The following is a 15,236-nucleotide window of genomic DNA, read 5'->3' as shown; positions in this document are numbered from 1 at the left end:
TAAGTACACAACCGGATAAGGATGGTAGTGTAGAAATTTTTTCAAGGTTCAAAAAGCATTGCAAAAATTATTTTTGTATCCTACAATATAATTCAGGAGTTTTGAGGGTTGGCACGTTTGGACACCTGCTGAGGGTCCGCACTCCAGAAGGCCCCCCGCAACAACAGCTTCTTGGATTGGTTCCTCCTTACCTCTGCTTCTTGTTGTGGCTCTGGGGGAATGAAGAAGTAAACAACAGCTGTGGTGAGGAAGTGTGACTGTCTAGGCCAGGCATAGGCAAACTCGGCCCGCCAGATGTTTTGGGACTACAACTCCCATCATCCCTGACCACTAGTCCTGTTAGCTAGGGATGATGGGAGTTGTAGTCCCAAAACATCTGGAGGACGAATTTGCCTGGTCTAGAAAGTCAGCGGTAGCAATGATGAGGCAAAAGAGCAGCAGCTGGCAACAGTGGCAGAGAAGAGGCAGATGTACTGAGAAAGGAGGCTCCACCCTAAATCCACAGGCACAACCTACCATTGTTTCTCATTGCTTCTCTTCAGCATATTCAGTATATGTATGTGTATGTGTATGTATGTGTATATGTATATGTATATGTATATGTATATGTATATGTATATGTATGTATACCGCACTCTGAAAAGGTCATCCATCAGGGCATTCAATCCCATTGGCCTGAACTGACTGGAAAGGATCTAAATAATCTGTGTCATCCAAGCAGTGGCGTAGCGTGGGGAGTGCAGGGGGGGCCGGCCGCACCGGGCGCAACATCTGGGGGTTAGGGTTAGGGGGCCCAAATCCACGGGTTAGGGGGCGCAAATTACTTGCCTTGCCCCGGGTGCTGACAACCCACGCTACGCCACTGCATCCAAGAATGCTTGCATCTGAGTATTACAATTCTGTTACTGTACAGAATGTGAAAGTACTTCATAATTCTAGATTTGCTACCTTCTTTATATATCTTCATTCTGATTCAAGCAGTTCAAAGTGCAGACCAAGACTGTTATAAAAGTTGATGAGCGGAAAAAAGGTTATATGGGATGCAACTGCTTCTTTCTGTGGAGCTATTCCTTTCTTCCACAAGATCCTTGTAGCCACGGGGTAATATAAATATCAGGAATTAGGTAATGCTGCTTCAGGCGGAATTAACTGCTCCCTCATGATTTGCAACTCTCAAAAAGAAGTTGGGACAGTCACAAAGTGAAAAGCTGTTCAGAAGCTAGTTGTGCATGTTAGTATGTTAATGATAGGGAATCATATTTTTTAATATTTATACGCTCATATGGGCCCCCAAAGCAACTCACAACATAATAAAACAAGCACAATAAAATCAGTTTACAAACAACCTTACTAAAGTTTTCAGCAACATGTACAAAACACTGGCAGCAAAAAAACCCACATCTAAACAAAACTGTAATAGCAATCTTTCTGAAGCCAGGGAGGTAAGGGACTAAATAAACTTAACGAGGGCTCAGTTGGTTGAGCATGAGACATCTCTGGGTTGTGGGTTGGGCAAAAGATTCCTGCATTGCAAAGGGCTGGACTAGATGAACCTTTTGGTCCCTTCCAACTCTACAATTCCCTGAGTCTATGAGTTCCAGAAGTAAGATGCCACCACAGAGAATGTCCTATCCTTATCATGTACACCCTCACAATCCTCCACTGGTTTGGTGCCAGTATAGAAGCAGACCTGACTTCAGGAAAATGGAAGCTTTTTTTGCAGCAGGAAGGAAGTTGCTATTAGTACCTAACAACCCTCTTTCTTTCTTTCTTTCTTTCTTTCTTTCTTTCTTATCTTGGTTTTCTGAGGAGTTAATGTTGTTAAATGAGCAGGACAGTGGCTAGACAGTGGAAAATTTGGGCAAAATACAACCTAACATTTATGTTAAAAGTCCACATTAGAGACTTCCCTAGTAAAAAAATCTTTGCACCCACCATTACATACTTTGGTGTTGCCCAGTATAGCCTTTGAGAGTTGTTAGAAGCCTGTTATAATCTGGCTAGTAAAATGGGAGAGGCACAATGTGATCAATTTGCACAACATTTTTATGGATATAGTTGTTCACAGTGCCTCCACTGGAGTTATTCAGGAGCCAGACTTGGTATGAACTTGGTACCAGTTGTCCCTTAGCACCCTGTTTCTTGAATATTTTTCAGTCAGTGCAACCTTATGATGTGGGAATGATTCTTGGAGAGGGGAGACCTACCATGTACATACTGGCTTGAAAAGTATGTCAGAACAGGACTGGAAAAATGGCTTGTGGAAGTGATAAGTGCTTATTTGAGAGGAAATACGTTTCTACCAGGTCATCTGAAAAATAATAATACTTTATTATTTATACCCCACCCATCTGGCTGGGTTTCCCTAGCCACTCTGAATATTAAAAACACAATAAAAACAGAATAAACAGAATATTAAAAACACAATAAAACATTAAAAACTTCCTTAAACAGGGCTGCCTTCAGATGTCTTTTAAAAGTAAGATACGGTAGTTGTTTATTTCCTTGAAATCTGATGGATGTTCCACAGGGTGGGCGCCACTACTGAGAAGGCCCTCTGCCTGGTTCCCTATAACTTCACTGCTGGAAGGCCCTTGGAGCTGGACCTCAGTGTCCAGGCTGAATGATGGGGTGGAGATGTTCCTTCAGGTATACTGGGCTGAGGCCATTTAGGGCTTTAAAGGTCAGCTCGGAAACGTACTGGGAGCCAATGTAGGCCTTTCAAGACTGTTATGTGGTCTTGGCGGCCGCTCCCGGTCACCAATAAATGCCATCCCTTGACCAATCTGACATTAACAACTATCAGAACTATGGATTGAGATAATCTCAGGCACATTGAGCCATATCATTTACACAACATGCATCTTCAATAGCCTCAGAAAGCTATTGGGGCCTACAACATGCTGCCTCCATTGGTGAAGGGTGCTCTTGCTGAAAACCCTGCTTCTTTATATTCTGAGGCACCTAAACATTCATGAAAAGCATCTCATGGAAGAATCACACCAATTTTCTAGTGATGATGTCAGGAAGGTATAAAAGGAGATAGAGAAAATCATAGCCTTTTACTGATAAAGCCAGGGGCCCTTCAGATATCCTTTTTATTGCACATTCAAGATGATATGTACACATGATGGAATTTGAAAAGTTTGGGGATGGAACTATTGCTTCATTTCCAATCAGTGCATGTCCCATAGCTTCCTAATGAATTCGTGCAACTTTTAATACCACAAATGTTCAGGATGGGATGGTGGTTTGTCCTGCTTCAGTTATGCTGTAGTGCAAAACTGCCCTTCCACACAGCAATAATGTGGTTACATTAGGAAAGCATTGCAGAACTAATAAAGTGGAATGATGTGTTGATGGTCCGGTATAAATCAACCACTTATGCCCTATTACTGAGTCAATGACAAGTTGTAGAGCACGCCCCCACACAAAAACACTAGTCTGGAGGCGCACTTAGTGAAAAGTGTTCCTGACCATCTGGAGTTTTCATCCTATGACTACAGCTTCTGAGTTGAGAGGCACCTGTTGCATAGAAGAATGTGTATGAGAGATTAGAAGGGGAGGATTGGGGGACCACAGACAAGGGTCACCCGAACCTAAGGCCAGCCTTGGCTTGAGATTTCACAAATCTTATCAGCAATATATAGTGTCTGTCAGAAAACAGAAATTGTGGAATGAAGTTTTTATTCCTTTAAGCTAGCTCTCATTCTTTAAATCTGGGCATTACAAATCTCTGTGTGTGTATGGTCCAGAAGTTCCAGTACAGTCAAACCTCATCTTTTGAAAGTCTCAGCTGCTGAACGTTTCGTAAGCCGAACACCGAAAACCCGGAAGTGAATGCTTCCGTTTTCGAATGCACCTTGGAAGGTGAACGGCTTCTGTGGCACATTTTTCTTTTTCCACATTGACTTTGCAGCCAGACCTTTGATCCTTGATTTTTGAAAGTCGAACAGATTTCCGGAATGGATTACGTTCGAAAACCGACATTCCACTGTATTGTGGTTTTAACAGATGAGCATAAAAAGAGTAAACTGCCAGTCACTGAAGCCACCTAAACTGGTGGAGCTAGTGGTTTAAGCTTCAATGTGAATATTCTGAGGAAGGCAAGCTGTAGTATTACTGGAGGAGCAAAACACTGAAGTTGGACTTCATGAGGGCCAGTTCACCAACTCCAAACACCACACTTTCTGCTCACCACTTGTTGACTTGAAGCGTAATCTGCGCATTGCATAAAAATCCACTGCAAGTGCTGCAGTGATGTCAGTCCTCTGACAAAACAAATCACACTTTTAAAGGCCTTAAACTTTTTAACACCCCCACACCCTTTATCGTACTCCACCTCAATCATTGCAATCAGGCTCCAATCCCTCTCTCCTCACCAATGAGTTCCCCTCCACCCACCCCATCGAGCAGCCTCAAACTTCATGGAAAGTCCCTTTGGTGTTGGATCTCACTCGTTCATGCTAGTACTCCTCGCCCCCGAGTTTGAGGCTTCATCAAGCGGTGGGCGTGTGAAGCGCCTCAAGCAGAGGAGTGAAACTCCTAGGGACCGATGTCCCTTCACCTCCGTAATAAAATATTTTAGGGAGTCCCCCCCCCCGCAGTTGATGGGCATTGCCATTCAAATGGTGTCCGTGTCTTGCGACCGATTAGGTGGGACGGGGCTTACCTTGTGCCCCCTATATTTTATTCAGGTTGGCCCCCCTGGCCTCCAGAGTCTCACAGGCTTGGGCCACCCTAACCTGGGGGGCCCCCTGATAGTTCAGTCCAGGAGCAGCGAGGGGCCCCCAAGCCATCCCCTAATGCCCGAAGCAACGCAGAGAGACCGTTGGCCCTGACCTCGCGCCGCCGGATCCTGACGGTTAGGGGTCTCCTCCCGCTGGACCGTTGGGCGCTGACTTGGGGCCTCGTGCTCCCCTCTGGCAGGGGAAGGAAGCCAGGAGGGCCAAGGGGGGATTCCCTGCTTCGCTCCCTCGCTCGCTCTCCGTCTGCGGCGCGCGCGGCGTGTCTTTTGTGTTTGTACACACAGAGGCGGCCGCGGGAAGCCGAGAGTGGGCAGGGAGGAAGCCGCGCGGGCGTGGCCTCGCCTTCCCTCCATTGTGCGCCATTGGCTGCCCTCCTCGGCGGGGGCGGGGCCTGGGCGGGGCTAAGCGGCGGAGACGGCCCTCCCGAGTCAGCCATCTTTCAATTGTGCTCTCAGCCGCCGTCGCCCGCAGCAGCTTTAGCGCCTCCTCGCTCTTCCTCGCCTGCTCGGCAGCCGCGCTCAGCCTCAGCGGACGGGGGTAAGTCGTCAGCCTCGCTCCCTCCCGCGGCGGCGGCGCCCCCCCTCCCGCCAGCTTAGCCAGGGACCCCTCCGGGCTGCCCCCCGAACCTCTCCGGCAAACTTCTGGGAAGAGCTGCGGTTGGGGGGCAGGCGAGTCCCCAGCGCAGCCGAGGAGACGGCTCCTTCGCGCAGGGCCCCCCAGCCCCACTTCGCGCGGCTCCTGCCCCCCTCCAGCGCCCTCCCCGCACCCCGGACCCCCACCATCCTCCTCCCCAGCCCCTCACCTGCCCCCTCGGCCCCTCGTCGCCCCGCATCGGAGCTGGGAAGCGGCTGCAAACTGGAGCCAGTTGCCAGCCCGGGGAAACTCGCCTGCCTGCCTGCCTTCCCTGGCTCCCCACAGTTGTTGCTCAGCTTCACCATCTTGTCTCTTTTCTCTGGTCACCGACCATATTTTTTTCTCTCCTATTGCATAAAAACAATAAAAAGGGGAGAAATGTGCCCAGGAAACGATCCAAAGCCAGCGCGATTTGGGGGGATTCTCGGTCCAAACTTTTCCTCTCCCCGGTAGCCCGTCGGACCCCACATAGTTTGGAGCTGCTGGGGGATTTTTTTCCGGGGGGTTGTTATTGTGTTGCTATTTTATTTTTTTATTTTTTCCCCCTCCCCGTCTCTCTCTTTCTCTCCCTGCAATAGGGAGTCTAAGGCTGCATTTCGTGATTGTTTCCATTTTGTTGGGGATGAGTTTGCCAGCGAGAGGCGCTTGGGAGCGAGGCAGCCTCAGCACTGGCAATTGGGCAGGCGGGAGCAGCACCGAAAAACCTGACCCCCCAAAAGTTCGTTGCTTTCTTGCACTTAAAATCTGACGTGGTATTTCCCCCCTTCCTTTTGTGGAATAAAACCTGGCTCGTCTACGGCTTCCATTTGTTTTTCCTTCGCGCGCACGGCAGGGCGAGGGGAACGGTGGCTGCTTTGCAGGAGAACACTTTAAGGCTTGGGAGTCCCCCTCTTTTCTTTTCTGTTTTTAAACGGATTTTTGTTTTTTGCTCAATGCAAGCCTTAAATCAGCTGCACGTCCCCCGGCGTTTTCGGCAATTATTGGCACTTTTTCTGAGCCCACGGGAGGGGGTTAGGAACCGCTTGTGTTGTGTTGGAATCGCCCCTCTCTCATCTTTTTGACTGCTGCTGCATCGCTCCAGTGTTTTGCCCTGGGCAAGGGCTGCATTTTAGCAGGCTACTACAATCCTAGGCATTTATTTTACTGTTAAATAAATTAGATCCCCCCTCCCTGACCATTTTACCATCCAATCCAGCACTTGCAAGGGAAAGGATTTCTTTATGTGGCAAGCTCGCAGGCGGGGAAGTCTGCTGCTTGGCTTGCTACCGGAGGTGTGGATCCGCAGCTTTTTAATCGCTTAAGGTTTTGGAGGTCCTTAACATCCGATGCATTGTTGTTGTCTTTGTAAAGGCAGTTTTAAAAACAAATAAATCTGCATTTTCGGAAACCCTTCCCCCCCTCCTCTGGTGGCTGCTGTGTGGCGGTATAGTGATCGCGTGGGTGATTTCTTACCGATAGGTGTAAGGAAGAGAAGTTCGCGGGAACATGGCTCGTACCAAGCAAACTGCCCGTAAATCCACCGGTGGGAAGGCGCCCAGGAAGCAACTGGCGACAAAAGCCGCTCGCAAGAGCGCGCCCTCTACTGGTGGGGTCAAGAAACCTCATCGCTACAGGTATAGAAATGACCGCGAACAAAAGTATTGTGATGTTATAGTCCCCAAACAACGCGGAAATGTTTATCGGAACGCAACTTTTTGCTTTGGGGATTTTTATTTTTAAAATCTTTCACATTGAATCGGATTATACTGGCAAGGTCTCCGTTGTTTCTTCTCTTGACGAAAAAGAAAAATTTCAACATAAAAATATTTTATATTGAACATTTCCTCCGAAAAAAGCTGTAAGATCGCCTTTGATAGTAGTATATCAATGGTATTGATTAAATGGATTTTAAAAATAAAATCTGAAAATCGCAATATTAAGTTTTAAAAAACAAATCTGGTTCTGTCGTGTTTAGGATGTAGTAATAGGGCTTGCTGATTAATTGAGGTGTTGGAAGAAGCCTGCTTTATTTAAAACTTGCCGAGCCTGATAATTTTTCATTTATTTAAATTAGTTTAGCTCCTCAGCTGTTACTGTAAAACTGATATAATTTGTTCATAGTACCACTAGAGGGCAGTAGCTGCCTCCAGATAAGCAGGTAAATAGCAGGCTTTACACTTTTAAATGTTGTTTTTAAGACTGTGTATACACAAATGGATAAATTGTAATTACTGATATTCTTCTAGTAGCCATTTTTCTCATCAGTTTCATAATATTTACATTGCATAAAGAGGACATAAAGAAAAATGAGTACTGAGAAGAGACTCTTTAATGGTTTCTAGCATTCTGTTTTGGACCGTTCTTTTTAGCTGAAACCTATTTGACTTATTTTAGCATGTCACTACTTCGTTTTGTAGAAGTTGGTCTTGCACAAAATGTTCTTGTATGCTCATGTCTCTTGAATGGAACAGTTATTCAAACTTTCATTTCTCTCTGGAATTTTGTATGCTCTATTTTTTGGAGATGAAGACAAAAAGCTTATTTGTCGTGTTTCTTCTTCTTTGTTTGATCATTTAAAGGCCAGGTACTGTGGCTCTTCGTGAAATCAGGCGTTATCAGAAGTCAACCGAACTTCTGATCCGCAAACTTCCTTTTCAGCGCCTGGTGCGTGAAATTGCTCAGGACTTCAAAACAGATCTGCGTTTCCAGAGCGCAGCTATTGGTGCTTTGCAGGTAAAAATCATATTGTATCTTACTAGCTGCCCTTAACCCCCCAAATGGCAAGATGCCCCTTAATAGAACTGATAATGCATGTCTGAACAATATAATTTCAGGTGAGTACTTATCAGTGTTTTCCACCCCATAACCTTATATATGAACTTTGTTTTCAATTAGCCATTTTGTGTCCCAAATTGTTTCTTTCTAAGTTACAATTATCTAGCTTTTAAAAAGACATGGGAAAAGGTGCTTAGAGGTAAACTCTTTCTACCAAAGTAATTCAGCTGACTTTTAAAAATATATACATGAGACTTAATTTACAACTGTCTCAGACAGGACACATGTGGGTATAGCTTTACCATCACAAATGACATGAAAAGCCCTTTCTAGAGTGCAGCCATTAACAGCACTGTGCCGTTAGTACGTGAGGGAGTATGTGATTGGTTACTTCCATACGCTCATCTTATTGGTTGAGCTGTTTCTATGGTTAGTCAAAACTTCACGCAATTGGTGGGTTTCACAAGTAAGCATCCATGTGTTTGTAGGTGCGCAGATAACTACCAGCATTTGGGAGAACTAAAGTAATTCACCTCCTTGAGGAAGATCTTAAAACTTGAAATGTTGGAACATAAGGATTTCAAAAATAGATCTACTAAAGGAACTGCAAATGAATCCATTATTTCTTTCCACTACCCTTCAAGATTCATTTTTTTATTTTTACTCTGCACAAAGGTTGACCCAAACCATTTCTGAGATTTGTCAGGAATATGATCTACGTTACGCTGCATCAGAATACTTAGCAGCTTCTGCCTTTGTCAAACCTCCAAGTAACTTCCACTTCCACATACCTTTCCTCTTTCCACACATCGTTAGGAAGAGCAAGGGGTACCTGTTAGGATGTGGTTGGGATACACCTGGTATGTGAGATGTACTTTTTGAGCCCTTCTGTAAGATAAACCATTGAAGACAGAATGCTGCAGTGGGAGGACCTTGGTCTGATCTGGCAAGACAATTTGTATGTTCTCCAACAAAACACAAAGCTTGCATTAGTGTTAGATATGGTGATTTCCAAATATGGAGAGGGAACTTGTGCTGTTTTCTAATTCTCTTTCTTGGTTTATTTCCACAAATTACTGATGTGTAAGTAGCTATATGTGAAGAGCATGACACTACCAGCTCTAGGCAGATCCAGTGTATTTTCCAAAAACAGAAAGGCACATTATCCTTTTCCATGCAACACTTATGTGCACAAGAGTGATGTAAGCATGGCTAGGTTGTGGTGAGGACAACAACTTAACAAGGGAGAAGCAGCCCTTAGTTTGTAAGTGCTACACTCAGGGGGCAGAGAGCATTTAATACTTTACAGACCTATTTGACATTCTCAGAAGCAGTTCCCAGACAGAACTGATTTGTCAGTCGTGGGACTCACATATACCCAAATGTTTTGCAGCATGCTTTGCCTGCTCTGTATGATGTAACACTGTCACCTCCTGCTCTAAAGGGACAGAGGTACAAGAAAGAAGTCCATTAGCCATCCTAAGAAAAATGTCGGCATATCACAAGATTTGTGTGTGAAACATGTACAGTTCTACACAGCATATGCAGAATTCAAGCTAAAACAGGTGTCTAAAAAATTCAGCACAGTCTAGAATCCAGACTCTAGATGAAGCCTGCCTTATTTGTGGTCCATCGACTCTTAACACAACCCACCATCACGCTGGTGCATGACACCCACTATGTTTGCAGTCCCAGACTGATTACCAAAGAATAGGAATTTTATTGACGGCCGTATAGGGTCAACAGGCTGCACTTGTCTTGTGTACGGTCCTCCAGCCAGGGTGCTATGAGGTTTCTGGCTACCCATTGCCAGATTATGATTTTTAAAGCAACACTGAATGGCTGAGAAATCAGAGTGCAGCATGAACATCAAAGAAATCGCTTTATTGTTGGTAAAAAGTAGCAGTGGTGCTGCTGCTTCATAAAACCCACAATACACCTATGTTCCTTGGCCAGATCCTTGTCCAATCCTGACCTTATTTTAATCCCAGGATGAGCAGGCATTAGGCTTTAATTGTTATACCACAACCCTGAGACCTACCAGCCTTAGCCAGGTGCATATAGTGGCTCAGGAGGGATAACATAATGAGAATTAAGGACAGCGTACCTCTGAGCATATGCCTGGTCCATATTAAAAATCCACATCTATCTTCCTTTCTTTCAGTATCCAAAATTTGGAGTGGGAAATACCTATTAATTGTTGGTTTGCTAGATAGTTGGGAGCCAGAAAACATGACCGTCATACTGTAAATCCCCCAGAGATGTATCAGTAGATCCTGATCTCCCTTCTGCCTTTCCTGTGAAGATGGATTCCGAAGTTTTATACAGTGCTTGTGCAAGCAGAAAACGGCTTGCACAAACAGCCTCTCCTCTTGCCTCCACCTGCAGAAGGTTTTTTCCCTTTAATTTGGGGGGTGGGGAGCATCTCCTGAACAGTGGGGCTTTCAGTCATGGCTCTGTGGGAACATGCCCCAAATCGGGCAGAAAGAGTCCCTCCCTAACCCTAACCCTCTGCCTGATTTTGGATGATTCTCCACCCATTTCACTTCAGTCCTTACAACATGGCCCCCATTATTCAGGAGGGCCCCCAACCCTCTGAAGAGGGTTTTTGGAAGATACAAGTAGGAGGACGCGAATATCTGTTGTGTAAAGAGCATTATGCTCAAGTAACTACTCGAAACAATCCTTTAACCGTTGTTGCCCCTGTGGAAGAGTTAACTTGCTACAAACCGCCTTAGTGGTAGATTAGGATCCAGTAGGGGCTTTTGTTTTGCAAGCTACAAGAACAGAATGCTTTGGAGAAGATAATACATACATTAATTATGATGGTTAATGCCCAATCCAGGTGTGGAATCAATCAGAGACAGGATTTTATAGTTGGGTGTATCAGAACTCTAGGGCTACAATACCTTTTTTTCTGTTTACCAACATTTATATACCACTTGATTTTAACACAACCTCTAAATGATTTACAAGGAGAATATCTTGTAATTAAAACATGGAACACACATTTAAAATCAGCAGTAAACTAACAAGAGATTAAAGCATGCCAAGATCTATGTGTGGATAGGCTTTTTGGCAGGTGCCAAAAAGGATACAGCAAAGGTACCTGATGTCAGACGTCAATAGGCAGAAAGCGCCAAATTGTAGGTGGTCTCTCACCAAAAGATGTATTTTCCCCTCCCAATTGCATAAGACAATTTAGAAGAGAGACATAGCGAAAGTGTGCCAATGTTTGTAATTACTTGAGAGTCTGTGCGCTATGGTTAAAACATTCGAATTATTTTCTTCTCTCAACAGGAGGCAAGTGAGGCCTACCTGGTTGGCCTGTTTGAAGACACCAACCTGTGTGCTATTCACGCCAAACGTGTCACAATCATGCCAAAAGATATCCAGCTAGCACGCCGCATACGTGGAGAGCGTGCTTAAATTCTTCTAAGATGGATTTGTCATTCTCAAAACAAAATAAATCTCTTCTTCCTGTTATTGGTAGTAATGAACGTTAGATATTTTTTTCCATGGGGTTAAAAGGTACCTAAGTATATGGTTGCAAAAATGAGAAAAAAAAATAGAGGACAGAATCGGGTATTGGCAAGATCTTTTTCATTTTCATTTGTGTGTGGATTTTTAATATAAACGTGGGGACATATAATGCATTATTGCTATCAAAAACCATTTCAGTGAACATATTTCAGCAGTTCAACTTTATAACAATTATAAATATGCCAGTCAAACTTTTCTGGACAATGCCAGCATTTGGATTTTTTAAAAAAATAGGTAAATTTCTTATTGATGGCAACTATATGGTGTCTGTAACATTTTTATCATACAGTAGATTCCATCCATTCGCTATACTTTTCTAACTAAGTTGTCCTACATGCAAGTACATGTTTTTAATGTTGTCTGTCTTCTGTGCTGTTCCTGTAAGTTTGCTATTAAAATACATGAAATAACATTTGTTTTTTGCCTTTAATTTTTAACCCTGCCACATTGACTGCTAGTTTCTGTAAGTCGGCACCAATAGAAATTCAAGAAACATGCATCTCTTGCACTGCTTCCAAACTAAATGTAGGAAAGTGAGCATTTCTGACTCGTATTGAGAATTGGAGCCATATCAAAATTTATATGTGGTGGGGAAACACACATGGATGTAGTTACCAGTTCACACATGTGTGCATCCACTTCAATAACGGCAGTAGCACTTTCAATGAACAAAGCTCCCCTTCCAGCCAATTCATGTGAATTGATCTTTTGGATCCCTCTTTCAGTTTACAAGTATAAAAGTAGCACACTTACTACATGAATTGGCCACCACCAGAAGGAATGAGTGTCTCGCATCTCCTAGGTGGTGTGTGCCTGCAGCTTATGGTGTGGAAATTAGGAATCTGTGGTCATGGACCCTCTAGTTTGAAATTACTATTTTTCTATCTTCACTTTAATCCTATGGGGGGAGGGAGGGAATCTGCTTCCTGCACAGACTGAAAAAGTCCCTAAATGTAGCTGTGTGTGAATCTTGACTACTGAGTCAGAGCTTCCATTTTTAGTGTTCTCAACCCCTTGCCTTCCTTCTTGCTGTTTCCAGCCGTTTTCCAGAGCGTATTCAGTGGTACCTCAGGTTAAGAACTTAATTCGTTCTGGAGATCCATTCTTAACCTGAAACCGTTCTTAACCTGAGGTACCACTTTAGCTAATGGGGCCTCCCGCGGCCACCGCTGCACAATTTCTGTTCTCATCCTGAAGTAAAGTTCTTAACCTGAGGTACTATTTCTGGGTTAGTGGAGTCTGTAACCTGAAACACCTGTAACCTGAGGTACCACTGTACTCTAGCTAGTTGGGTCAGTTTCTCAGATTCAGCTGATGATGCATTTTCTTCTGCGATTCTTACAATCATGCTGCAAACTTGCACAAATCAAATTGCACTTCCATCCTACAGAAACTAATATACAGTTGTACCTTGGAAGTCGAACGGAATCCGTTCTGGAAGTCTGTTCGACTACCAAAACGTTCGGAAACCAAAGCGCTCCTTCTGACTAGCTGTGGGAAGCAAATGAACAGGCACTTCCGGGTTTGCGGCGTCAGGGAGCCAAAATGTTCGAGAACTAAGCTGTTTGAAAACCAAGGTACAACTGTATACTCTTCCCTTGCCCCCAGCATGGTTACACTGATGCAGACCTGGTTTACGGGTCACCCTGGGGGAATGCTCACAGTTCATGCCCCCCCGCAAATGGTTACCCGTTTCTATATGCCCCATATATGGAGTGGAGGAAATACATTTTTCACTTTTTAAATTCCTAAATCTAATCTTATGCATAGTTAGGAATATTGAAAGAATCAAAACAATTCATATTTGGTGAAGGTTTTGCTTGACTTTTATTTAATACAAATTCATTTGGACCCTATTTTCAACAGTCAATCAAGTCACAGTGGATAGAAAAATAAACCTTGAAAGGGAGAAGTTCTAAGAGCAGCGCACCAGAAAAGACTGGTTTTGAAGCAAGGGGGTTATTAGATTTAAGATGGTTTTTTAATGCCACCATAATAGGTGAAGGAACATTCACAATAATGTTCGTTAAATAATTAAATGGCTTTCTTTTAAAAGGAAAGAAGTTCAATGTAATTTTATCTCAAAAAAGCAGAAAACTTGGTTGTTGGTACTGCCAATCAATAGAAGGGCAGTTATATTGGAACTTGAACTGTGTTGGTTTGTGGAAGGAGACAGTAATACAAAGAACAGAAAGCACTTTGCCAGCACGCAGCAGAGTATTAATTTATGCATGGGAGTCAATTCACTTTGTAATTGTTGGCATCCCTCTGTCTCGAGAGACAATGGAGTGAACCCCCAGGGGTGAAGTCAAACAACAGTGTTAGCAGCACCTTAAACATCACCACCACCTTTGTTTTGGATCCTGTGGCCCTTTAGATGACATCAGCTCCAGCCATCAGGACTAATGATCAAGGATAATGGGATTTGTAGTCCTCTAATGTTTAAAAGGTTGCAAGTTACCCATTCCTGGTTAAGGACATGAAGTTCAGACAGTTTAAATCAGCAGCCATACAAAATTCAGCATGTTCTGTCAGTGTGGAAGCTATAGCTCTGTGACACAAAGTAATCCAAATCTCATAAACTATTTAATTGATTCAGAAAATATGAATTGCATTGATTTTAGTTGGTATGTGTGTATGAGAGAGAGATGTTTTAATACGTAAAGGTAAAGGACCCCTGGACAGTTAAGTCCAGTCAAAGGCGACTATGGGGTTACGGCGCTCGTCTGGCTTTCAGGCTGAGGGAGCTGACATTTGTCCACAGACAGTTTTCCGAGTCGTGTGGCCAGCATGACTAAACCGCTTCTGGCACGACGGAACAACGTGACGGAAACCAGAGCGCATGGAAACACTGTTTACCTATTTATCTACTTGCACTTCTGTGCTTTAGAACTGCTAATTTGGCAGGAGCTGGACAGAGCAACGGGAGCTCACTCCGTCGTGGGGATTCAAACCGCTGACCACCTGATCGGCAAGCCCAAGAGGCTCAGTGGTTTAGACCACAGCGCCACCCGCGTCCCTTTTTAATATGTCCACTCTTCTGTCAGGTGCCACTGAATAACAGGACATCTTCAACTAAATAGTTGGTCTAGAAGTAGCCAGTGCTGATAACACACTAGGAGCCCACATTCTTTAATCAGCTCAAGGGTAGGAGGAACTCAGAAAAGATTTTTTTTGTGGGGGAAGGGGAAGAAGGTTCAATAGCACAAGGATAAGCCTTTCACTGAGAGAATCTTAGTGCTGTGTTGATTACAACCCATCATCAGAAATATGGACTTACCTATCAGGGGTGTGAGGGAACAGAGATGACTGACAGAGGGCAAGCAGCCTATTCTTGGGTAATTCTGAGGTTTCTTCTGGCTTTAGTAGGTTTGTGATTATGCTGTGAGAAATTACTAACTGCAGATTTGTAAGATGAGTTGCACACATGCACTGAAGGTATGAGACGGCAGGGAATGGAAGAGAAATGGGGATGTGCGCCAACTAGAACAAGAAAGGAAGGGGCAACTCCCTATGCAGGGAAACTGGGGAAATCTATCTGTGTGTGACAGTGATGTG

General features: G+C 44.1%; 1 protein-coding gene and 1 long non-coding RNA gene across 4 annotated transcripts; one reads left to right on the top strand and one right to left on the bottom strand.

Annotated features, from left to right (window-relative positions):
• Positions 1-3,670: 3,670 nt before the first annotated feature.
• On the bottom strand, positions 3,671-5,052 carry LOC308473344. Of its 2 annotated transcripts, none has more exons than XR_013984055.1 (2): positions 4,843-5,052; positions 3,671-4,271 (listed from the first exon to the last, which is right to left on the bottom strand). It is a non-coding gene; the product is annotated as an uncharacterized lncRNA (long non-coding RNA). The 2 variants fall into 2 exon arrangements; XR_013984056.1 differs by having other exon boundaries at positions 4,673-5,051.
• A 92-nt stretch (positions 5,053-5,144) lies between these two features.
• H3-3A (H3.3 histone A) lies at positions 5,145-12,088 on the top strand. Of its 2 annotated transcripts, XM_080998761.1 has the most exons (5): positions 5,148-5,285; positions 5,960-6,099; positions 6,840-6,994; positions 7,940-8,093; positions 11,436-12,088. In XM_080998761.1, the coding sequence occupies exons 3-5, from the start codon at positions 6,867-6,869 to the stop codon at positions 11,562-11,564; spliced, it is 411 nt and encodes a 136-aa protein (XP_080854887.1). In that variant the 5' UTR covers positions 5,148-5,285; positions 5,960-6,099; positions 6,840-6,866; the 3' UTR covers positions 11,565-12,088. The 2 variants fall into 2 exon arrangements, with proteins under 2 accessions (XP_080854886.1, XP_080854887.1); XM_080998760.1 differs by lacking the exon at positions 5,960-6,099 and having other exon boundaries at positions 5,145-5,285.
• Positions 12,089-15,236: the final 3,148 nt, after the last annotated feature.

Source organism: Podarcis pityusensis (genome assembly GCF_964106645.2).
Source record: "Podarcis pityusensis genome assembly, chromosome: 3".
NCBI lineage: Eukaryota > Metazoa > Chordata > Lepidosauria > Squamata > Lacertidae > Podarcis > Podarcis pityusensis.
The sequence above is the reverse complement of the archived record's forward strand: the minus strand, read 5'-3'. Positions and strand labels throughout refer to the sequence as shown.

What these genes read in the sequence shown, in the direction of transcription:
- H3-3A (XM_080998760.1), top strand. Translation starts at nt 6,867, where the DNA reads ATGGCTCGTACCAAGCAAACTGCCCGTAAATCCACCGGTGGGAAGGCG. An exon ending in AAGAAACCTCATCGCTACAG is followed by an intron (nt 6,995 to 7,939) that starts GTATAGAAATGA and finishes GATCATTTAAAG; the next exon opens with GCCAGGTACTGTGGCTCTTC. An exon ending in CAGCTATTGGTGCTTTGCAG is followed by an intron (nt 8,094 to 11,435) that starts GTAAAAATCATA and finishes TTCTCTCAACAG; the next exon opens with GAGGCAAGTGAGGCCTACCT.